Source organism: Thermobia domestica, chromosome 17 (assembly GCF_964235325.1).
Source record: "Thermobia domestica chromosome 17, izTheDome1.hap1.1, whole genome shotgun sequence".
Lineage (NCBI taxonomy): Eukaryota > Metazoa > Arthropoda > Insecta > Zygentoma > Lepismatidae > Thermobia > Thermobia domestica.
Window position 1 is genome coordinate 109538597 of NC_137470.1, and position 26115 is coordinate 109564711.

Consider the following 26115-nt stretch of genomic DNA (forward strand, 5'->3'; position numbering starts at 1 on the left):
ATTTTTTATCATTTAACTTCGACGGCGCAACGTAGGGTAGGGGTAAGAGGAGATATATGTAAAAAAAAAAAAAAAAATAGTGACTGTCTTTGTGACTTCATCACTCTCGAACCACCCAACCTATCTCGATCAAATTTTCAAAATAGATGAGGTTCGGGCCTGGCATGGTAGTTATTTATTCACTTTGACGATAGTACTTAGGGGAAGGAGTTAAAGAATAAATAAAACTTAATAAGTCTTGAACCAAACAATCAATCTCGATCAAATTTTTAACATAGATGGGGTTTGGGTCTCAGATGATTTTTTTTATCATTTTACTTTGAGGTAAAACTTAGCGGAGTGTGATGGGTGGGGAAGATATGTAAAACTAAATAAAACTTTAAAAAATAAATAAAAAACTTAATAACTCTTGAACCACCACACAGATGTCGATCAAATTATCAACCTAGATGAAGTTGAAACCTGAGATAGTTTCTGTCATGTCACTTTGGAGAGAAATTTAAAAGTGACCGAAAGTGACCTATATTAGTGTCGAATCCATAGTTTTCGGTGTCGCTGAGATGAACAGTGAAAATTCAGATGCTGACTAAATCCAAATTAAGCTCCTCAGCTTGGGAGAAGTGGAGGAGAAGATATATAAAAATGATCTAAGATGACCGATATTAGTGTCGAATCTATAGATTTCCAGGTCGCTGAGATGAACAGTGACACCTCTGATGACGTTTAAATCCAAATTCAGACCCGCAACTTGGCGGAGGGGAAGATATATAAAACTGATCGAAATGACCAATATCAGTGTCGAATTCATAATTTTCGGGGTCGCTGAGATGAACAACGACACATCCGATGCCGTGTCCCACAACATGGGGAGGGGAGGAGGATATATAAAAATAATCGGAAATGACCGATATCAAAGAACGCTTTAGTAGTAGTAAAAATTGACTGACTAACGGAATATATTACTACTTTTTTCTTAATTTAACCCAGCGAAGCGTGTAATTGATGCTAGTATTATCTATAGAACGTAGTCTTCCAGTGCGAAACTAATCCACGTCGTTGGCTTGGCATCCTTATATGAAGGGGAGAAACTGTAGGCTATTTAGAATTGTTACCTAATCATTTACTTTTTCAGGTTTGAAATTTGTCGCAATTTTCTCAGAAACGGCTCAAACGAATTATATGAACATGCTATGTAAAAGAATTACAACTTCTTACATTTTACCCAAACAACGGTAGGTGACATATTAAATAGTCTATATATAATAAAAAGGTACCGGCCACCACAGTAAACTTTCTCGCTACAATCTGTTAAACTAAATCACGTTGTGCTGCAATATTGAATGAAACATTTTCTTGAGAAACACGAACCAAATTATAAGGCATTTTCGGAAAACTTCACCGAATAAAATTTCATCCCCGAAAGTAAACTACCTTTGTGGATTTTCCCGTAAGAAATAACTTATGCCATATGATAGGATTATTAATGAAATATTTGCTTATAAGGTATTGACAAAATCGCAAAAGCGGTATTTTACAATTATTAAAAAAATCACTTTAAAAGTAAACGATAATATCATGGAAGCGATTTGTGCAACACTACAAGGATAATAACGAAATATTTATTTATGAAATATGACAAAAATCGCCTGAGTTCTTTTTGAGAAAGTAGTGTGAAAAGAAACTCATCCCCAAGGCTAAACTATCCCTTGTGATTTATTTCATAATGAATAATTTACACGATATTATAGAACTAATGAACAAAATTCCTGAGTCGTTTTTGAGAAATCCTCCGAAAGAACTTACCCCCAAAAGTAAATTGCCCCTTGGACATATTTAGGACAAAGGAATACGCAATATTGTCAGTCGAAATTACAGAGAACCAATTTAGTTTCATGCCAGGGCGATCGACAACGGATGCAATATTTGCACTTGGGATGCTATTAAAAAAGTACAGGGAATACCAGAAAGACCTTCATATGCTTTCCGTCGACCTAGAGAAAGCGTATGATACAGTGCCACGGGGTCTTATTTGGTGGATACTGAAGAAGAAATGTGTTCCGAACACATACATCTGTGCAATTAAAGATATGTATAATGGATACAGGACAGGAGGGAAGAGCGCGTGTGGAATAACATAAAAATTCACAGTTAAAGTGGGACTTAATCAGGGCTTATATCTTTTTGCAATTGTGATGGACGAACTCATAAAGGATATCCAAGACTTAGCACCGTGGAATATGCTATTTGCGGATGACATCGTGGTAGTGAGTGAGACCAAGGCAGGTCTCCAAGATAAACTAGATGCTTGGGGAGGAGTATTGGAGAGCAAAGTATTTAGAAATAATAAAATTAAGACATAATATTTACATTGTTGTTTTAGGAAAAATGTAATAGAAAATACAAGAATTCGACTTGACGAAATATAGGTGGTAAGAACGAAGAAATTTAAGTACGTGGGATCAATATTGCAGGAAAATGCAGGAATAGAATATATATTATGAACAGCAGAACTAGCAGCGGTGGGACAAAATGGAGAGAAGTGACAGGAGTGTTATGTGACCGTAGAGTCCTAATACGCCTTAAAGGAAAAGTTTAAAAAACAGTAGTGAGACCTGCCTTATGGTACAGAGCGGAAAGTTGGACGACGATGAAGAGAGAGGAACAGAAGCTGCATTTGCGGGGATGAAGATACTGCGGTGGATGTGTGGAGTGAAGCTGAAGGACACAATTAAGAATGAAGTGATCCGTAGAACAGTAAAGGTGAGACCAGTAGTAGAATAATTGCAAGAAAGTAGACTGAGATGATTTGGGCATGTAAGAAGAAGACCTTTGGAAGACGTAGCTCACCGAGTAGATGCTATAGAAGTGAGTGGGAAACGGGCCTGAGGCTGGTCAAAGAAGTGGGAAGAGTGTGTTAAGAAAGATATGATGCAGTGTGTTGTTACAGCGCTGAGATGAATAGTCACACTCCAGATACCATTAAAGGATAAATTCAACCTTAATTGATGAACAATGAGAAACGTCGAAAAATAAAATGTCTAAGATAACCGAGATTACTGTTGAATCTATCGAGGTCGACCGTCGATTACTGTGTTTTTAGAGTCGCTAAGCTGTTAGGTGACAATCCTGATGACATTTAAGGCATGTCAGGTGGCTTGCAAATTTATAGGGAGAACGCCAATGGCGTTGGTTATCGTTATTTATTGTACTCCGTTCCTTATTTTGTGACTGAAGCAACGCTGAGTGCGTTATGCATGTCAGTTGGATTAGAATTGACAAAGTTATCACCTTGACGTTTCTTGTATATCTAAATATAGAGAGAGATATGTGTGTGTATGCATGTTCGACCGTCACTTTGAAATGTATGGAATCATTTTCAACCAAACTTGGTACTCATATGGTTTGCAATCTGAGAGAAAATGTAGAGTAAGACATCCCGAGCACCCTAGGGGCAGGATCGAAAGGGGTGACACATATAAATAATCAACATCGACGTATAATAGTATTAAATTCATAGTTTGACGAAGCAGTAAGATGAATACTGACAATCCAGGTGCTGTTTAATTCCACGCTCTGCCCTATCAGCATAATAGATGACAACGAGTGAATAATAAAATATTCAAAATGACCGATAATAGTGTCAAATCAATGGTTTTCGGAGCCATGTAAATGGCTGATCTGTTTCAAATAAGTTTCGGAATATCGTATCTACAAGAAGGTGGGTTTCTATAATGCCACTTCGATTAAAGTTCACATTCTATGGGGGTAGGGTGTTTGAAAATCTATACCAAAAGTAAAGTATTTTATGATTTATTGTTATTACAGCTTCACTGAAATTCGTATTCGTAGGGGTATTCTCCCCGTACGAAAAACAGGCATTTCATTTAGCATAGAATATTTGTTAGAATGTACTCTTGCTCTTGCATTCACTTTCTGTCAGTTGTAACAGCTTAATAACTGAGGAATGTTATTTCAAAACTTGATAATCGCATTTTGAAGAAAAACAACAGTTTCTAGCTTTTAATTATCAAAACAGAAATTTAAATTTTGAAACATTAAACAGGTAATCAAGTTAGTGATTACGAGAGCAAAATTATCATATTTGTAGCTCTAATGTTTCAATACGATAGTTTAATAACGCATTTATGAAGTTACTTACGTCCATGTGTTTCTCAAATGTTGGAAGAAAAAAGCACTCCTCAATTACGGCGAAATTTATTCATTCTTTCAAATACTATGTTTTGTTTCTAGGATTTACTTGTCTGATATTTCTTGTCTTTGTACTCATCTAGTTAAAATAGAGTTAAGCACAGTGTTACACTTTCCAAGAATTTCTGAATTTTCTCATTGTGAACTGTCATGCTCAATTAATATTTTCCCCAGTGAACTTCCTGTCTCAGTAATTTATAATAACTTGTTACTTTTCTCGATAATAAAAGCTACTCAACCTACAGTATAACATACAAAACAAGTACAAAGTTTACTTAGAAGGAACTTCTCTTGAAAATTGTCGAACTTCTTGAAGTGCACTAGAGGTAGGTTAATGTTTCAATTTATTTGAATTTTGTATTTGCCTAAGCCAAATATGTTTTGAGAAGAGAAAAAATAATGGCATTCGCATCATATTAATTCTAATTTACATTTGTTTTGCAAACATAGACTATCAAGGTGAAAAAAGTACAAATGCGAAAATCCTTCAGGAATTAAGCGATGTGCATCGAAAGCGGAATACATTTCTAACCAAAAATGCCACGACATTTTAAAGAGTATAGACCCAGTGCTTTTACAATGGAATATGTCAGAGAGGTTATTTTGGATACCTTAAGCTACACCAGAGCTACAAGTTCACAGCGAATAATTAGATACAAATGTAGATAAATTAATGTTACATGTTTATTATTATTATTATTATTATTATTATTATTATTATTATTATTATTATTATTATTATTATTATTATTATTATTATTATTATTTGGGCTGTAATTCTTTGATAAATACGACAGTTTTTTTTTAAAGTGAGGGCTGTTTGGCAAGAAAAACGAAACAAGTAAACAATGTTAAAAATAACACTATTTTCTTAATACCCATATAATTCTACACTTTTTTATGTACTTTTCTTGTCGATTTAAACACTTATCGTAACGAATGAGTTTTGCATATCCTCTTCATGTAAGTCTGACACGCCTGTGGTGATAAACAGTTTTTCATGGCCGTTTAAGTTCTTCTGAACATTTACTGCCCAGGAAGTTCTGATGACTGTACTGTTCACATACGTCCCATATTTTGTGGAATTGTAATTTATTACGAGATTGTGTTTCTGCTTCCAGATAAAATTCTTCCGAACGCAGAAGTGACCCGAAAATCGTGGATTTGTATTTAACATTCTAATTCTTAAATTTTAAATCTGCCATTGTAAAGAAAGCTCTTGTCATTAAAATGCCATACCAATTAACTTCACAATACTGTTATGTTGCGAGAATAGTTCAATTAGTTGACGCCCTGATATCCAATTTTGATAGTGATGAGCAATTGCAGACTGCTATTGAAACACTGGTTCTACTCTCAAGCGGCTGACTGTTATGACATCGGAATACAAAAGTTGCTCCCATGGTATGACAAGTGTCTGAATTCCGGTTGCGTGTTTTCCCTTGTACGTAACGCCTTAGGGAAACTAACTTTCTGGACGCACCTCGTACCTGTGACCTACAGATCTAGACCTCATATTGCCCTATATCCTAAGTGTTACACAAGGACATTAAACTTCAAATATCAACTGTGTGTTGGTTGGGTAGAGAGTTTGGTGACCTTTTCCAGTGGGTATCTACAGTTTAAGGTGGAATCCGAACCACCCTAATGTGTTTAAATATCAAGACTTCTCCTCCGGGAATTGAAAGCGGAACCCCTAAAACAAGAAACGTGCGTCGCTAACCATTAGATTAGCTAGAAGAGTTCGAAACAGTTCCAATAATAATAATAACACAGTAAAAACTGTCTTCAACGGACCCTTTATTAAACGGACACTTGTCTTAGACGGAAATATTTTACGGTCCCTTCAATATAGGAAAGGAAATCCTTCATTAAGGGGAAACTGTTACGTGGACAACGGAAATCAAAATATGCCTTTAAATGGAAAATTTCAAGTTCCGGATCGCAGCATTAGATAGTTTTTTGATATTCATTGAGAGGTAAGATGCATATATACATTAGACTACGTTGTCACCGAAACAGATAGTGATACGCAAACCGAAACAGACACAACGGATGAATGTAGATACCTAATTGAGAATTATACGAAAAATCTCAAAGGAGAAGAGGAGGTAGAGGAAGAAGAGAAATTCAACTGGAAGGAGAGTGTAGTGTAAAGACTTATCAAGATGCCGGTAAAAGTTTAACGGAACTGCAACAATTTGCCTTACGTCAAAATGACAGATATCTTTTGTATGGTTTCTCAGGTGTAAAGTCAAGCAGTCATGCAGTAACGTTTCAGAAAATTCTTCTGGACTATGGGAAAAATCAAGTCAATATGCGTACAGTACTTTCTTCTGTTCATTCTAAGTTTGTGTGTATTAATTCGTAGTAGAAATACATACTGTAAATTAACTTACATACAGCATATTATTTTATGTTGGTATTTCCACTATATGTATGCACTTTTTTGCATAGGTTTATCTTCGTTAACCGGAAACTTCTCTTTAACGGAAATTTTTGCGAGTCCCGTTCGATTCCGCTAAAGACAGGTTTTACTGTAATAATAAAAAAACACACTGTGGAATACAAAATTTTCTCTTAGCAGGCACGTGATACGAAAATAAAATTTGATTAGCACCATTGCCAGATAAAATATCCATTTCTATTGCTCAATGTCCTTTGAAATTCGTGTAACGAAGACTGTTCTCCATTACTGCATATTTTAATTACGGCTCCGTTTTCGCAATTTAATGAACTGTTATTTTTTGCTTATTGGTCAGATGAAGAGACAATTACTTCAGAAAGTTTGCTTATATTGCAAAGTAAACATTTAAGAGTCCCAAGTAAAGAGATGATATCTTAGCAATTATCTAAGCCGACAAAAAAAGCAAACAGAACGTTTTAAAAATCAACACAGTTAATCCGTAAAAATTAAACAGAACGAAAACATGCATTTTCCTAGAATTAACATCGATAATGATATAAATTTATTATAAATCTAATAGAAGAAACTATTATTGAACTAGTGTGAATAATAAGTTAGTTGTATTAGCCTACATAGTTGTAGCTATGGGGGGCATAGGGGGCATTGCCCTCCGCAACTTTTTGACAGTAAATAAAAAATGCCACATATAAGATCCCCCAATTCTCATTTGTATTTACTGTGCTCTGAGCAGACAGAAGGTCTGACCCCTAGGAGGCAATTCCTAACTCCGCCCATGTTGTATTACTCAAATGTCATTAGCAAACACAACAGAAACAAGCTAACTATTTTTAAGGAACTGAAAGATTCAACTCTACAAAACCAAAGGTGCACCAATAGAATGGTGTCGGGAGTTGTCACAATTGCGATCAACTGGAAGTTCCAAAATATTACTCAACTTCGGTTATTATTATTATTATTATTATTATTATTATTATTATTATTATTATTATTATTATTATTATTATTATAGTGACAAAGAAATATTGATGATTATATGTCGATTTCTCTCTCACTTTTTCGAAGCCTGAGAATGAAAAAAATCGTCAGAATTCCGAGTTAAAGCGCAACTTATTTGCCGTATTGAAAATGAGTGTTGATCTTCACTTTGCTGCTGTTTTCTTAATTACTTGTCTAGTACAATTAGTATACACCATTTATGAGCAATGAAATATGAGCTTCATTATGCGTCGTCAGTTTCAATGGGGATCGTGCATTAATCCAACTTCTGTACATGAGAAGTTCTCAAGCATTTTCTAAAGTCATTACTAACTTCATACTTCTAAAGGATCTTCTCATTCAATTTTATGTATAATTTTTCTCTTTTGATCACTTTTAAGTCCATTGTCATAAACTTCATTCACAAGAGGACGGAAGCTCAATCGTAGAGCGCTTACCTCTGGTGCGTGGAGTCCTTGGTTCGTTCCCCGGCCAAGTAAGTTTGTGGTGGACAACATCGTGACCGTGGATTTTCTCGGATACTCCTGTTTCCTCCCACATTTTCTTCCATCATCATTCACTTGCCTTAACCATAATTTCCCTTGGCATAACAGGCATAAACTGTGGAACGTTCAACTGAAAGATTATCATAAACTTGATGTTCGTGCTTTCCACTTTAGGCAGATGTCAAGTCTTGAACCTTCGCATGAGGTATACCGAGCAATGCACTTTGCATATTTCAAATGCATTATTAGTATTGTGTCTCCACTGTAGCAAACCATATCTTACACAGCAATATAATCATTCTTCAGCTACTGTGCACAAAATCATCCAATAACTCTTCCAAGGTCTCATTAGCTAGAAATTCACGTTAGACGAATAACCAGCCTTCATTCCGGAAAAAATATTCGTTTAATTCTTCGTTTTTTTTTAAGTCATAATGAATGGCATAAACTTGTGTAAATTGCTTAGAAGGTAACCCGTAATTATGTATCCGATGTTTCAAAGACTGCGGTAAAGAAACTAGCAACTTAACTTAAACATAAACACATTACCCTCCTGCCTTCCCTTAAAACAATTTTAATCTCTGTTCTCCACGGCATGGTCCACCAATGCACCATACAAATAGATACATGCCCGGAGACGAAGAGCAACATTGTCACAAGCAGCTTGACACATCCGTACTGCACTGAGAAAAAAAGGCCTAGGATTTCCGTGTGGATACCTCGTATTTACGCGGGTGCTCCTTAAGTAATGTAATTTCATGTATAAAAATACAGCTGGTGGGAACACCATGCCAAGTCTGGAGTTCGGTGTCGAACTAGACTCGCTGTGATTGGATAATTTTATTCACGTGATTGATTTCGTGTTAAAACCTATTACTCTCGTAAGGTAGGGAGTCACAGATTTAGAAAAAAACCAAGAGGGGACAGTCGTAGGAAGATGGTAACAATATTATATACCTAAGTTACCACCGTCGGAATAAGTATGGCGTTAATTCTAGATCTGAAATGATGGTCCTACAATACAAAATTTTCGCTGGACGGTGGTGTAGATCGTACTACAGATGAAACAACATTACTTAATGTGGTGACGCGCGTAATCTGGAAAAAACAGCATTTACATGCTGACTGGATTATGCATTTTTCTCCGTGTGGTATCCTGTGGAATTCTTCTGTGATAGCTTCCCGCAGTTCGCCTAAATTGGGTATGTGATGTTGATACACTTTGTCCTTTAAAACACCCCATAAGAAAAAGTCAGGTGGTTTCATACAGGAGATTGAGCTGGCCACTCTAAAGAATACAAACTCACACAACGCACACGCTCTTCCAGAGATAACCGTAACGTCATCCTGTCTGGCATACGCTAACGACTTTTTAAGTCCAGTGACCATTATCCCCACTCTCAGGCTACACAGTGTTCCCATATCGAAACTTCTTGTTCAGAATTACAAATACTACAGTCTGTCAAACATCATATATATAATTAGGGCCTCCTTGTATATCAGCTCTTGAACGCGTTACAAACTTTTTGACAATTCTTTGACCACCGAGTGGCGGGATTTACAAGATGATCATTTGGTTTTGTAACCAAAATACACAACAAATATTGTGATGTTGTAATCTTAGCTATGTATCACCTAGCCATATACCTTGATTTAAATATTTTTTTTTCACCCAACAGTCTTTAGTCAGGTTTTAGCCTAGACATCAAGTATTAATAATAAATTCGATGCAAATATATATTATATTTAACAAATGGTAGAGATTGTCACCACTCGTATTTCTGAAATGACTCTCAAAAGAAAGTAATTGAGAATTATCTCGAGTTTTCACATAATCGCAATTGATATAGATATTCAATGGAATAGGAGTTATTTCGTGTCAAACCAATTTAACTGGAACTGTATACTATCACACACTTCAGTAAGATACAAGTTCGTATTTTCCTACCGCCTCTCAAATCTACCCAAAGGTCATATCTCCCTTTCCACTCCATTTCTAAATAAAGCCTTATGTACACTCATGTCCAAAATAATATAACTGTCTTCTTGTAAGAATACAATTTGATAATGATTTTGCAGGGCACATTTAATACTGGTACTATGTGTATAATTGGGAAACGTATATTTGTGGTAAATTTCATGGGGAAAGAATTATAAATACGAAAATTAGAATGAGTAAAACAAAATGTTACTAAATGGACAAGATAGTTTTATTTTCGTTTTATTGTTCTTATTTACTGCTCTTTTGACATGAAATTTGCCACATACATGCCTTTGCCAATTATAAACATACTAACATTATAAGAAATACCGGGCGAATTCGTTATGAAATCATATTCCTACAACAGCATATTTATAGACATGCGACATTAATTTTGGACACGAGTGTACTTTATCTTAGCCGCTTGCCTAACTCTTACCGTCCGTCGGAGAGACAAAATGTCTCAACAATTACTTGATGGATCACCACCAAGTTTAGTCAGGATGGAGAGGGTAAAAACTTAAGAATCGAAAAAATGAAATCTTTGGATTTAACGTCCCACGATTATACTAATTACCGAAGGAAGACGATGATTAAGGCAAGTGAATGATTATGGCAGAATTCGTGGAATGAAAATGTGGGAAAAAACGGGAGTACATTGAAAAAAACTCACGGACCCGATGTTGTCCATCACAAACTTACTTAGCCGGGAAACGAACCAGGGACCCTATGCATAAGAGGTAATTGCTGAACCACTGAGCCACCGTGTCCTCCAAAACTTAAAAATCGAGTTCGTATTTCAAGGTGATATTGAAACCGGAAGTGCTACAAGTAAATCATTTCCTATTTTTTTTTTTTTTACGTTGATCACTAAAGAGCAGAGACGGTAATACATAGCGACAAGATATTTTCTTATATTGCCTGAGAATACAATTAACATCCATTCGTAACTCTCTACTAAAACCGGAAGTGATATAAATCCGCTACGACTTCCGGTTTCAATACTGATCTGCGTAGTAAAACGATAACAGTGAGAAGAATTTGTTTAAAATAAATTCAGTGTTCTAAGGACAGATACTATCTTCTCTTTTAAAACCTTTCCTCAAACCGGAAGTGCCGAATCAACTATTTTCCGGTTTTAACATTGATTGCCATAGAGCAGAAATAATAATACATAGTGGAATGCAGTTTTCTGTAATCAATTAAGCATCCCAAGAATAATTACTTTCCATCTAAACTCTAATTCATCTACTAAAACCGAAAGTGACAAAAGTCTACCACTAGTAGTTTCAACGGTATACTTATAGAGTAAAGACGGTAACGAATACCGAGAAGCGGTTTCTGCAATCGTATAATTGTCTCAAGAATATATTCGATCTCCACCCTAATCTCTCTATTGAAACGAGAAATGGCAGAAAATCAACAACTTTAAGTTTTAGGGTAATCGTTTTACAATACAAACGGTAAGATAGAAGAGAAGTGGTTTTCTGTAATCAGTTAAGCGTCCAAAGAGAATATTTCTAATCTCTCTATTGAAGTCGAAAGTATTAAATTTACTAACGATTCCGTTTCCAATATTGACCTAGAAATATCACGCCATACAAACCATAGTTCTTCACGTGGTGCAGGGGCGGCTCTACCATATGTGCAACAGATGTATTTGCACGGGGCGGTAAAATCTGTGGTAACTTTGTTATTTAATATAAATATTTCTTGTTGGAAACATACTTCATGAGGATGGTAGTTACATTTACTAAGCTGACCTATTTGAATACACCATTCATAAATCATATTTAGGTCTCATTAGTTTAAGGCCACGTGAACAACACTAAAATAAATGGTCAAACAAATCCCAGCATGAATTGCTTGATTATTGTCAAAGGCAAGAATTCAATTCTCGAACAGTAGCGATCACCTATTCCATGTAGTTAGTTATTAAGTTTTGATATGAAAACTATTCTCGTCTTTGCCACAAACAAGTTCCTTATCATTGAAGGTGGAAACAAATTTTTTTTAAAGGAAGCAATAACAGATGTAGAAGGAAAATGAAAAAAAAAAGATAAAAAAGCTAATTGTACTGAAATTAGAAACTGATATATTCAGATTGAAGATCGATATTGAATTCTATAAAAAATAATTACCATATTACCTCTGCAGGTGTCTTTGCTTTATCTTTCATAACATAATAGATTATTATTTAAAGAAAAAACAGACATAACGAGATTGTATTTGTAGTGTTTAGATCTTCCTGAGTGCGAGTGCACTTTCACTCCCCTTCGTTGTTCATGATGACGTAGCATACTTTAAAATAGTGGCTCTTAAGATTTGTTCTTTCTGGAGAAAGGGGGCTGTTAATGATGTCATTGCACGGGGCGGTAAATTGCTTAGTGGCGCTCCTCACGTTGTGTACACGTGGCATTGCTATTTTAATAATCTACAGTATATTCGGTAAAAATTGGATATTTTGGAGTTGCACATTGCGTAGATTTGGACACCGTCTGCTTCTGCACGATACAGCAATACCTTGCATAACACAGTTAGTTGGTTGGAAGAAACATCCGCGCTAAGCTAAACCATATTGTTTGAGATCTATTTGCAATGAGCTTAAGTTAAATTTCTTCGTCACGGAACATTTGGACAGTAAATGAGTTTTAAAATGAAAATAACATATAAAGTAAATACAGAAAATCCTTTTAAACATACGAAAGCTCTAAAAGAAACAGTAAAATAAGCCAGAGTGAAACAAACACAGAAGCTCCGGGCATGGAAAACTGTGGAACAGAGCCCCTCTTACCTAGATGAGCCTGTCTCTGGCTAAGATCAACCAACATATATAGAGATCTTGATTCCTTAGACGACGGTGTAGTTCCCCACAAAATTTTGTTCAGGTTTCGCCAGTAGTTACTAAGAAATACAAGTCGATCCGAGCCTATCTCCGACCGACCTAGTCCACCAAATATAGCAGTTTTTATTTCTTAGACGATGAGCTACTTGCCCACCAAACATGATTAGGATGAGACGTGTATCAAAAACTGGAGCCGGTATTTTTACACTGCAGCACTGGAAGGGATTGAAACACTGATTAAGGTTGGTTTAAAGGGACAAGTTCTGCCGATAGATGGCACCACAATCTTCATATCTTTCCCATGTATTTTTTGTCTTTCACGAAAATTCACGATTTCTCTTACAAATTTCAACGTACAGACTTCAAATTTTTAGAAAAGGAACTTCCTAATCTATCGAAGGCAATAGTCCGTGCCGATTTTTTATTTAGTATTTTTTCATTGTTGAAATGGCTTGATTGTTGAAATGGATATCCAAACCTTTAACAATGGAACTGTTTCAACAATGAAGAAAATTCTAAATAAAAAATCGGCATGGATTGTTCCCTTTAATAGGTTATGAAGTTCCTCCTCTAGAAATTTGAAGTCTCTAGAAATTTGAAATTTATAAAATAAATTGTAAATTTTCGTGAGAGGTAAACAATACATGAGAGAGATAAGAAGACTGTAGTGACATCTATCGGCAAAACTTGTCCCTTTACACTAACCTTAAGTTGAGCATGCACGAAACATGCCTTATTATTCTGTGCCTGTAACAGACATAGACTCGTCCGAGTGCAGTTGTTGCGTACGTGTGACTAGCGGTAAGATGAAATGCCTGTCGTAATACAAAATCCCGCCACTACGATTTCTGAACGTGTAAGAACAGAATGTAGATGGCATTCATCGGGAATTGTGTCATTTACGGACCGGCAGTAATGAGTGAAGGAAGGGTTATGCAATGGTGAAGAGAGCTTTGGGAAGGACGTTCAAAATCATCTTGAAGAGCGTAGCGGAAGGGCTAGTGTTCAAATGGATGATCTAATCTTTGGTTCAAAATAACTGAATTCGGCAGAGAGTTTCCAGAAGTGTAGGCGAAAACAGTACATCCAGTTGTCACTGGGAAGCTGAGTTATCACTGAGTATGAGGTGGATGCCAGAAATGCTGACAGACGCTTACAAAGAACGAAGAATGACGGCTGCGCGTGATTTTTGGTTTCAGAGGATGGGAATGATTTCTTTTCTCACATAATAAAGGAGGTTGAAATCTGGATCGTATGTCACTGGGGAGTCGAAGCATCCCTCAATGTAGTGGCAGCACTCTGGTTCTCGTATTATCTGCTTAGCTTTCACATCGATTTCTCTACACGCTCAAAGAAAAATATTCGTGTTTTAGTTAATTGATTAAATCATCTGCATTCAATTCAACATTTCATATACGAGAAGTTATAGACGACTACTCAATGTAAGTCAATTCTCGCTGTCTTCGAGGAGGAGGATGTGGACAATCAAGCCGTTATCACTATGTAATTATCACAGGCGGCATTATTCTTTGATATGGAAATACAAAATGTGATGCCTCGTTATAAAATGGATCTCAACAGGGATGACAAATATGTTGGAACATAGTACAAGGCCTATATTACAGCGTGCGACCAAGTTTTGTTCTATTACATTCTGTGACTTTTTAAATTGACTAGTGAAACTTACTTTCTGGATGACCCCTGTACTTTTTTCTCATTGCTTTGATTTTGTTAGCTTTTGTGTGGTGCATACGAACACAAAACCAGATTTTCATCCGGTATGCTTTTGCATTAAAAATTTGTAATAATTGTTTCTTTTAGCTAAATGCAGCTGGAGTAAATACCTCAACACATGTATCGGTTTCCTTCGAGATATTACAACAATCACGAAATCGAAAGCAATGAAATAAAAAGTGAAAAAATGAATATGAATCTACCAGAGAAAACTGGAAAATCTTTATATTAGAGAACTTAAACTTTGGTTGTAACTAATAAACTTCAACTCTGTTTTTCACGTTAATATGAGAATTAGAATTATTAAGAATATAAAATATGTTGTTCGAGTGATAAACCGTAGGCGTTTTCACTCACAGGAGAGGAAGCACACCTGGTACTGTAAAAGGAGATTGTCTGGCAATTACTGAAACAACTACTAGAAATCACGTCTTTGTTCCGAACAATTTGACATTTCAACCGTCTGACGGTGGCCATTTTGTCTGATAGCATGAATAGGCCATTATACTTCTTTCCCAGATGTAAACTTCACAAAGCTTTGCGATTTACGGTCGCGATGGAATATAGTGTCCGAATTATAGTGTTATTACTGTTGTTGTTTAGAAATAGGTTCGCATGTCACATCAAGGAACACTCTTTTTGCATCATATTGGCGGTACGCCCGAGCCTCTGATCTCCAACACTAGGAGCCAAGTAAAAATAAGGTACCTGTTTTGTTGTGATTCAAGCGATTCAACACATGTTGATTCTTTCTTTGAGTCATCAAAACCTTTTGTTATACATTATTTACTTATTTGGCTGTAACTATGATTATTTTTTGGTGCTTGGAAAGAGCACCAAAGTAGTCCCAAAATACCCGTATTTTTGTGACCATATGACCACTGATACATATAACATATATCCTCCCCCAATTCAGTACTAGAGGCGAACCCACGAGGAATTAATCGAGTCCGGATCCCTGAAACTTCCTAACCCAACATACATTTGTTCACTTTTTCAATAAAATTGTACTTGTTTAAGAGGAAAAGGATTGATGTTGCATGAAAATTTGAACTTGCGTTTCATTTGCAATCTTTCTCTAACAAAAACAATCTGAAGTATCTATTGAAGCTTTCCTGGCGACGTATTGTGAACAGGTCTTCTCGGGCTAGCAGCCAGGTAAATACTGTTATATCTTGCGACGTTTCGAGGGCTGACATCGTCCTCATCTTCAGGCGAATATGATGATACAATAGAGTGTATGGAATATATATATTCATGTATGTATAATTGGACTCTTCTGATTGGTGGTTGAAATGGCGGGTTCTGATTGGTGCTTGAAATGGCGCGATATGATTGGTGTCCATGTTTTACTCAGTTGGAATCCTGTCTCTGTTAAGGTTCGTTTTTTCTTGTGTGATTGCAACAGCTTCTTTTATCCTCCTGTCCCAAACTCTTGAGCATTTTGCTATTATTTCGGTATCTGTGAACAAAATCTTATGTTGCTGTTTGATGCCGAGAAGACCTGTTCACAAAAACAATCTGGTTCTATCATTTTTTTTTTCTGAAAATATAGGTTGAAGTACTTTACAATTACTTATCGTCTTTCCGGGTGCAGAATAATACCCATTCAATATTACATAGACGTGGTGGCTTGTAGTATTGAACACCCCCGAAGTTTGAACCTCTCCCAACAAAAGTTTCTGGAAGCGCGCCTTGTCAGCATACAGTATTTTTGAACTATCCGCAATAATCTCTCGGGCGTGTTCAGGTGTGCTACTACCTAGCAATCAAATTCGCTATCATAAACCTGAAACGTACTTATGTAGGCTGTTTTCTGTAGGCTTTTTTGTGTTTTAATTAATATACATTCTCTTAACGTTAAAAAAAATAACTCCCTTTGTTACCTTTCCATAGCAATGATCTGTTGTTTTTGATGTTGGTAGTGGTACATCTGAGCAGATTGGGCAAGCCTCCTGTCACCGGATGGGGATACATCTTTGTTAGGTCCTGTTACTCCGTAAGCAGGGTATTCTACATCAGCTGCCGCTTTTGCGTTTTTCTGTAGTCTGGAAAGAAAGAAAAAAGTAAACTTAAACATATGGACTATGATTTTATGTGTGAAATTATGGATACATTTAGTGTAATCTAAAAGTGTGTGTGACATAAAATATTGTTTTGAACACAAGTATTTGAAATAATATCAAGCATATATTGTTAAATGCTAATTCTTTTGGTTTGTATTGTTATGCAGCACCTAGCCTATGACGGACGGGACCTACTGTTAACGTCGAGTCCAAAACACGGAAACGGCTTGAATACTGTGAAATTGGTGAGTGCACAGACAGGGCCGGATTTCCCAATAGGGCTAGTAGGCCCAGGCCTATGGACACAACCTCCCAAGGGGTGCACGGCCCAGAGAAAAAAAATATCTAGAAATAAAAATAAATAGCCATAACTTAACATATTTTTTGAATTGATTAAAAAAGATCAGGCTAATAAAGCATTCTGAAGTTCAATGGAACAAATAATTGTTGGTAAAGTTAAACTATGTTTTAACATTATGCATCAACTTCGTTACAACATTGATCTCAAACACGGGAGAACCGGCTGTTTTTTTTTTACTTATTTAGTTATTTTTTACTACATTTATTTTATTTATTTGCCCAAATGGCTAAATTGAACAAAACCAAAGTTATTCACCAATCTTTTGTTAATACATTAGGCCTAACGGTATATTGTTAATCCCAGAATCAAGTAAATTCTTCAGAAAAAAACTTGCAATGATAAAATTGCATCGTGGAGTGGTGTTTAAGCAATTAACATATAGGCCTGATATAATTATTTAATAAAGATTTTTAGGAAAGTAACTTTAACCAGACTAGGGGCCGGAAAAAATTGTTGAGCCTAGGGGCGCCAAAATGCTAAATCCGGCCCTGTGCACAGATCTTCATCCGAGATCAATTTTCATAGTCTAGGTCGTTCGCCACCCAATTATTTCACCTGCAAGGGAGATGAATTACAAGAAATGCCACCGGATCTGCAATATATTGCTAAGGCGTATTATTATTATTATTATTATTATTATTATTATTATTACTTCTGTGCTATGAACAGCCTAATAGCAACGATAAGCACCTTATCAGACAAAAATAAACACATATTGTATACAATGTAACCTATCTAAAATTAAAAAACAAACCACTTGGCGTAACAGCCATGTTGTGGGCTTGAGCCGCTCCAACGCCATCTGTTAGCGACTGGCTGAACTACATTCAACTTATCATCAACACGTGGTTAACGCGCTACGTCTCTAACAGGCGTATGAGGAGGTTTCTGAACTTGGTGGCCGTCACGTCTTTTATTCATATGACTCCCCATTTTGCCGCACGACGCTGCGTGGACGCTGAAAATTGGGAAGCACCGGACGGGAATCGAACCCGGGACAACGTATACCTGAGTCCAACGCTCTAAGCACTGGACTACGTAACCTACCTACTGATACAATAAAAAAACTAGTATCGGATTAAACAACAATTCCTTGTGAAACTAATACCAAATATTTTTAGCTTCAAAACACATACATTTTCAAAAATTCTACAAATAATATTTGTAGAACATGAGAATTAATGCTTCTGTACTGATAAAAATAGATGTTTCAAATTATATTTTTAAAAAATTGGCCATTCTTTTTAACATTATTGATAATTTGAGAGAAGTCTGAGAAAGTTGCCACATTCGGTTACTGTTCAGCACAAATACACATGACCTGGAGTTTGAACAAGAAATTAGAACTCTATCATTGATTCCAATGGTTCCTAAAACAAACAATGAGAGAGCTTAAGAGTCTTCATCCCGGCGAAATTAAAATACCGCTAATTTTACAGTAATTATGTGATATCTTCAAATAGATAAAATATAATTGAAATATGGAACAAGAACGCCCTAGACAATATTATTTTGCGTGAGGTACCGTTATCACAAGTCACCTAGTGGCTTTCCGTTTTCAGCTGTTTAGAAACGCGAAAATAAATGCGGGTTTCAAAATGGCTTGAAATTGAAACCAGATAAGTGAGTCGTGATAACGGTTTATCATGTAAAATAATATTGTCTAGGGCGCCCTTGTTCCACATTTCGATTATCTTCTATCTATTTGAAGATATCACATAATTACTGTAAAATTAGCGGTATTTTAATTTCGCCGGGATGAAGACTCTTAAATTGTAAATGTGGAAACGAATCGAGAAAATTGATTGGGTCGAACGAAAAAATCTATGAGATGTTAGCAAAAACTACGGAGAGAAGATAAATTGTAATAAATAAATAAATTAATTAATTAATAAAATAGACAAACATTTAAGAAAACAACTTTCTTATTAGCGAAATAATAGATGTGGTGGAAGGTGAAGAAGGAAGTTGAAGACTGTAGTAACTAACGGAACAAATAATTTTAAATTCAACAGGAAGATTTATAGTAGTGCATGAAGCTACAATTCTTGTTAGGACCATATTATTTTATTAATGATAATTAATAACGTAGAAAAGCACGTCTCAGTCTGTTCCATAGATGAATCGACAACACTATTTACAACACAGATTTTATTTCTCAAACCTTACTTGTACTCTTTGCTTTGAAGATAATCAGCAAAATTAATGAATTTATTTTTACGTTGCAGCTAATCCCTCGGGAAACCTTGAAAATTGCTGGTTGTTAATGGAATCTACAGAACACCTGAATTGTGTGGGTTGCATAAGAAGAAAGGTGTGCATCCAACACTTGGCTGTGTTAACTGTTAATCTATTTCCAGGAATAGAGGAAGGTCTCATATTACTTCCCGGATTTATTTAACGTGGAAATAGAAGTCATAGATCAAGACCATATGGACTCTGTGATAAAAGAGAAGCACAAAAACATATTTTTTATAAGTTTGATTTAGTTTATGTAGACGCTTGAGTCCGCAGTAACTACAACACTAATAATAGCTACACACAGAACTACAAGTGCATCATAGGAAATTTGAAACATTTACGTGCATCAAATGGCGCGTTAATATGTATAAATTTCGTTTTTGTCACTGATGCGCAGCATTTTCAACCCTAGAGAACGATCGAAAATAAAAAAATGGGTCATTTGAGACATATAAATGCATTGTGGTTTAAGATTACTCAATTGATGCAGATCTTTGCATCGGTACTGATGCATTTATTCTTGATGTGAGCGTCACCTATCGTGTTTTGTTTGAAGCTAGTCTCCAGCACTTACTGCGCATGCTCGACTGGTTTTCGTGTTGTTGTGGAGCGAATTCTGACTTGTTATTGTGTGTGTTCTTTTGTCTAGTGCTGGAGTCTGCTTAGAAAAACAGAGGTAAGTGTATATTAAAATACGATATTATTGTATTAGGTAGTGCAAGTATGTAGTTATTAAGAAAAGTACCGTTAGCAAAACAAAAATAGCAACAAGAATAGAGACAAGGCCATAAGGGATTCTCAGAAGGAACTCGTTTCCTACAAAAATCCACAAAGAAGTGAAGAAATATTTAGGTTAACTACAGTACATACTGTATGTTGAAGTGACTCATGCTAGTGGCTGCTTGATTCCCATTAAATATATCCGATGCATGCGTGAACTCCGAACCGCTGTTATTATTATTATTATTATTATTATTATTATTATTATTATTATTATTATTATTATTATTAATAATAATAATAATAATAATAATAATAATAATAATACTTAATATTCTTATTAGGTGAAGGTTGATTATTTAGAAAAACTTCATTTAACTCGCATAAGTTGTTACTCCTGCACCAAGGGCGCCGATCCTGGGGGGTTTAGTGGTCTGGGACCCCCAAAGTTGAAATGGTCCTCTAACGAGGGGGGCCAAATTTCTAAGTTGAAGCAGGTTCTCCTATTTCTACAGTACATGGTCGTTCATTTTTCCTTTCTACTAATGCATATTTTTCATAGGGCCCTCCAAAGTTACACAGAAAACGGCGTCCTTGTCCTGCAATACCAATAGTTGAGTATCTACTAAAAGTCACACATGGTCACGTAATTGTGATGTTTTGGTTAGAGTATCGGGCCAAAAGCCCCGATTTCGTGATATTGAAGTAAATATTGACAAAACACGGGTATGCCTACTATTGAGCAGGAAATAAATTGAAGGTTAAAAACAGTAGCACGGCATTAACCCTTACATATATCGTATATGTTTATACGTTAGGGTTGTATTTTCATTATTCGATTTAAAAAGTACTAATAGAGCTTTTTTTCTAGAGTGGAAGGGTTCTAGAACACGTTACGTATGGTTTTACGCCTTTCTGGGTCGAAACATAGGGTGTGATACGTCATAACTTAAAACTAAAGAATTTTTTGTTAGGCCTATTTTTACTATTTTTTGAGTTACTTACTTTTGCACCTATAACAAAAATTCCCTTTTTCTCGATTTTCCCGCTCAGATACTCGACGGAGACATGCGAATGGAAAACGTTTCAAAGGCTGTTCTATTCTGAAGAGAATGAGGTACGAACCATAATGCTAATGTAAATAAGGATGTCTCAGGAAATGTTTACCTGAGATCTTGTTTTAAACGGGAATTTATGGTACTGTGGGCATATTATTTTTTGGCGGGCTTACTTTTGCACCTAGAAGATCGACATTTTGCACATACATTCAGTGTACTCCTTAGTATTCTACAGATATATTTCAGATCTCTGCGGTGCCCCAAGTTGTGTTCAAACGGGTAAAATGGTTTTAAAAAGGGATATTTTAATAAATCTCTTTATCGAGATTTTCCCGCCTCAGATACACGATGAAGACATGTGATTGGTAACGTTAGAAAGTACTTTCCATTCTGAAGAAAATGAGGTACGAACCATGATCCTAGGGTAAATAGGGATGTCTTAGAAAATTTCCAGTTTTTGCGGGAATTTGGGGTATTGTGGGGATATTCTTAGCACATGTGTTAATATATATATATATATTTACCTTACTGTTCTAAATAGAAGCTTGAAATTTTGTAGACATATTCACTATGTCCTTAACATTTTTCAGTTGATTTTGAGATCTGTGTGTTAACACAGGGGGGGAAGGGTCCAGAAATGCTAAAAAGGGATATTTTAACAAAAATCCCATTTTTTGCAATTTTTCCCGCCTCAGATACATGACGGAAACATATGAATGGTACCGTTTGAAAGACTGTTCTATTCTGATGAGAATGAAGTGTAAAACATGACCCTAGGATGTCTCAGAAAATTTTTATATTACATCCGTATCTTTTTGAGTCATCTGGGCCACTGTGGGGATGTTCTTAGCTGATTGGTAATTTGTTTCTCCCATCCTTACTATTCAAGATAGAAGCTTGAAATTTTGTACACACGTTTCGTACACCATTTAGTATTTTTCAGTTTATTTTGAGATCTGTGTGTTAACACAGGGTGTTCCGGAGGGACCCAAAATAGAAAAAAGGGATTTTTTCTACCAAAAGCCTTATTTTTCCCCTCAAACTTTCCGTTTCAGGGACATGATAGGGAAATGTGAATGGTGCCGTTTTAACACAGCGTATAATAAGGAAAGGAAATTTCAAATGTAATTTCTGGTATCATTATCAGGTTAACTTTTCAGAGGTTAACAGGATTTTCCACTAGTGTTATGTTCTTCCAATGAATTCAATTTGATTATGAGATTTAAACTGACTGTTACTTCATTTTTAATTAAAATTCGTAGTTTCATGAATGGGGAATGAAAGAAACATAACTCAGCATGTCAGAAGGCTATTGATGATGTGTCAGTAGAGACAAGAGACACACGTACTAGAAAACATGCTACAGGCTAAACCAGTAACGTCTTAGTTACTGTTCCATGAAAGAAAACTTCTGTGCCGTTGCCATAGAAACCGTCGTTTCTAGGGCAACAGATCCTGTCACGGTTAGCCAATATTGAAAGAATACGTTAAAAAAAAATATAGTAAACGAAGAAAAGCAAGCGCAATGTAATGAAGAGGAGTCGCTACAAATTAATTCTCTTTAACGAGGACGATTACGAAAGATCACTTACTGATTGAAATCCAGATTATTTTCCAATAGAGTAACTTCCAATAAACCTTTTGTTATTGTTAATTATTCCATATCGGACTCCCGAAGAAAACTCATCGAAATAACTTATTGACCGTGCCAATAGCGACTACTCTCAATCATGACTCCGTTTTCTTTCATTTAGAAATAGGAAAGAAAGGGAAGAAAGTAGAAGGGTAAAAGAAGGAGGTAGGTAAAGAAGAAAGAAAAGAAATAGGGTATTTTAATGAGAAACAGATTACTGGATAATTCCGGAAATATAGTAAAAGGTCGGGAAAGTCGTTGAAAGATGAATCATTCTAAATGTTATTAACAACTAATCAATTTTGGAATGCTTCGGAATAGACACATGTTCCCTCATACCACCCAGACCTAGCTCCAGGCACCACGATCATGGGGTTGCCCAGACCTAGACCTGGAAATGAGAAAAGTGAAATTTAATTCTTTGTAAAGTTATTCCGACCGGTGACTGATAACTATCCAGCATCTGAACTCTGTTCTCTAGGATCGACCACACATATGAATTAGCCAAGGAAAAAAAAAAATCAAACTTATAAACTCAATATAAATTTATGTATCGTATCAATAAGAATTTCAACTTCCTGGAAGAAAGATGTCGTATTTAGGCTTATCCTGCTATTTTTGCTTCACTCCTCGAGCCGATTTAAACCATTAGTGACGGTCCTTCATGACCTAGGTTATTTACCGTAACACATCTATTAAAACATGACACATATATTACAGATGTTAATATGACAAAGGATATCACTAAAATTACTTAAATTAAATCTATCATGCATTCACACGCTCACTCACTCAGGACAGTGTATATATGTTTAAAGGAAACCAACTAACTACAAAGGTACAAATAGTTTATTACATTCATAGTGAAAAAAGAAAGACAAACATATAATTATGAAGAAAATATTAAAAGCACAAGTTCTTGGTTATATATTAATAGAGTACGTAGTATTATATTTTAGTAATTTTTTATATATTCAATCATATTGACAAATGAAAAAGAAGATAAAAAAAAAATAATTACATGTATCATATCTTAGGCATGCTAAAACAAATTATGATTTGCGACATACGCAAATAAGACACTTATTTCACTTTAAAAAAAAATTGGACAAAGAGGAAAGAAAAAAAACCTTTTGGTGTATTAGAACTTATATGAGTCTCTACCTCACGTCGAGATATTAAAATATTAATAATTTCGAGCGTCCAAATCACAACTCACGCACTAGTCGTAGTGTCCAAAACGTTTCGCTCCATTTAACTTAGTTTGTGGTCATTTATATATATCTCTATATGTATATATATATATCTATTGGTTTACAAAACCATTCGTCGTCTATATTTGGTTTGTAACTGGTAACAGTTTATATCTGCAATCGCACACTGCTACGTCTATACCCATCTAGGGATTTCGAGAAAATAACTTTCACTAGAGGAGGTTTCTCCTCTTAGACGGTCTATTTCCAAATTTATTAATCGAATAATTTCAAGTTATTTATCCAACACTGGGACACTTCACGAGACCTTTCATTAGGATCACTTTCGTATATGTTTATACATGGTTCGGATTAAAAAAAATGATCTTCCACAGGTGTACGGAGTATGATGGTTCAAATTGAGGATAAAAAAAAAAAACTGGTCAAGTCACAGGATACACATGTAGGTGAGAAGGATTCAAGGTGCACTTTCCACAATGGTTTTAGGTTAATTGTCCAGGGATAATATTTGTTATGATGGGGGTTACGTTTAGACCTGCCGATATTTTTTCAATGCATGCCATTATATAAGTACAGAGGTTATCACTTACATTGATTCAGAGGAAAAGGAAAATTACTTAAGTGCACGGCGGTATTCTTAACAAAATCTACGTTCTTAAATTCGTCGGAAGACTTCTGGTAAACTATAGCAACCAATACACGTCTAGGGGGGACAGACACGAGCGCTCTTACATATATTCATAATACATTTAATATCATACTTTTACTTTAACATCATATTCACATACTAATTACACATACATTTCGAAGTATTTATTTCTCTCTCTATATATATATATTTATAATAAATGCGCACACATTTAAATTAATCATCCCCAACAATAAAATTTTACAAGGTTGCAACATTGTCCAAGAAAACAAATGACTTCCAACATTACATTTGGAAACAAATTAACTTTTATCTGATACCGCGCGTCTATAAATTTTTAACTTTTATATAATCAATTCGTGTTTAAATCATGAAGAAAAAAAAAACTTTGTGAGGCAGGCACGTAACACAGAGCATTTCTAGATATAACTAGGTAAATCAAAATACAATTTCTGGGCCCAGGTTAACTACAAAGTAATTGAAAACCAAAACAGAAAGGAAAGTGACCAACGGATTAAAAAAAACTTAAGACGAACGACGGTGAAAGAACGTAATCGAAGTGTCGTCAAATACTAAGTCTTTGTTCATTTCAGCGATAGGTCAAAATGTGATGGAGGACCCAATCATTATCTACTCCATTCATGAATCGTGTCTTGCAACGTCTCAGCTGGTAATTTCAGATCAGAGTTGTACGTTAAATAAATCGTAAGTAACAAGTTCAAAATCTCGGGGGGGGGGGAAGGTTGAAAAAAAAATTAAAAAAACTTGAAGAAATGAAGACAGAGAGAGAGATAGAGAAGAAGGAAGACTAAGAATAGGGGCGCCAAAGACTTAAGTGAGAAATAACTAACGCTACAAAGTTAGAAGTCGAATTTCGCTCTCAACAAAATCCATAGCCAAAATATTCTTAACATGCCAAAAGGGTTCGGCTTACCAAATAAATAGCCGATAAAACTGTCTGCGAAGATGAGACAAGTCTGTGTCCACAATGGGATTTTCGGAAAGACAAAGGCTTTAGGGAAATCCCACCACTCACCGTATCCGGTCAACACCCTTGCAGACCCCGAAATCCTCCGGAAGGTTAGAGACGGCGTTAATTTAGGATTTCAAAAGAAAAAAAAAATCATCCGACCTCTTGGAAACTAGAAGATTCCAGAATAGTAATGAAATTAGAGTAATAGCTAAGATATCCCTAATTAGTGATTTGCCAAAATAAAAAAAAATTAAATAAACTGAATTTTGGATCGGTGATTTCTATGCCAAACTTCACCGATAGCTACCCTGCGCAGACACGCCACAGTCTGGGATGTCGTTAATTTCCCTCGTCTAATTAAACTAAGAAAAGAAATGAAAATACTTAAAGGGACTAGGGGTCGACATCCGGGTACGCGAAAATAAATTTCAATAACTAATTGTTTTGATTCTGTACCCAGTCAGAGCTGTCGCCTCCATGAACATTGTAAGCTAGCCCGAGTAGGTAACGTGGGAAAAAAAA

General features: G+C 35.6%; 1 protein-coding gene across 1 annotated transcript in view; it reads right to left on the reverse strand.

Annotated features, from left to right (window-relative positions):
- The window catches only part of LOC145674282 (uncharacterized), a gene marked incomplete in the record, with an annotated part of 853005 nt that overhangs the window by 17597 nt on the left and 809293 nt on the right, over positions 1 to 26115 (reverse strand). Inside the window, 1 exon segment of the mRNA XM_081744136.1 lies at positions 16565 to 16726. Coding sequence (XP_081600262.1) covers positions 16565 to 16726 — 162 coding nt within the window.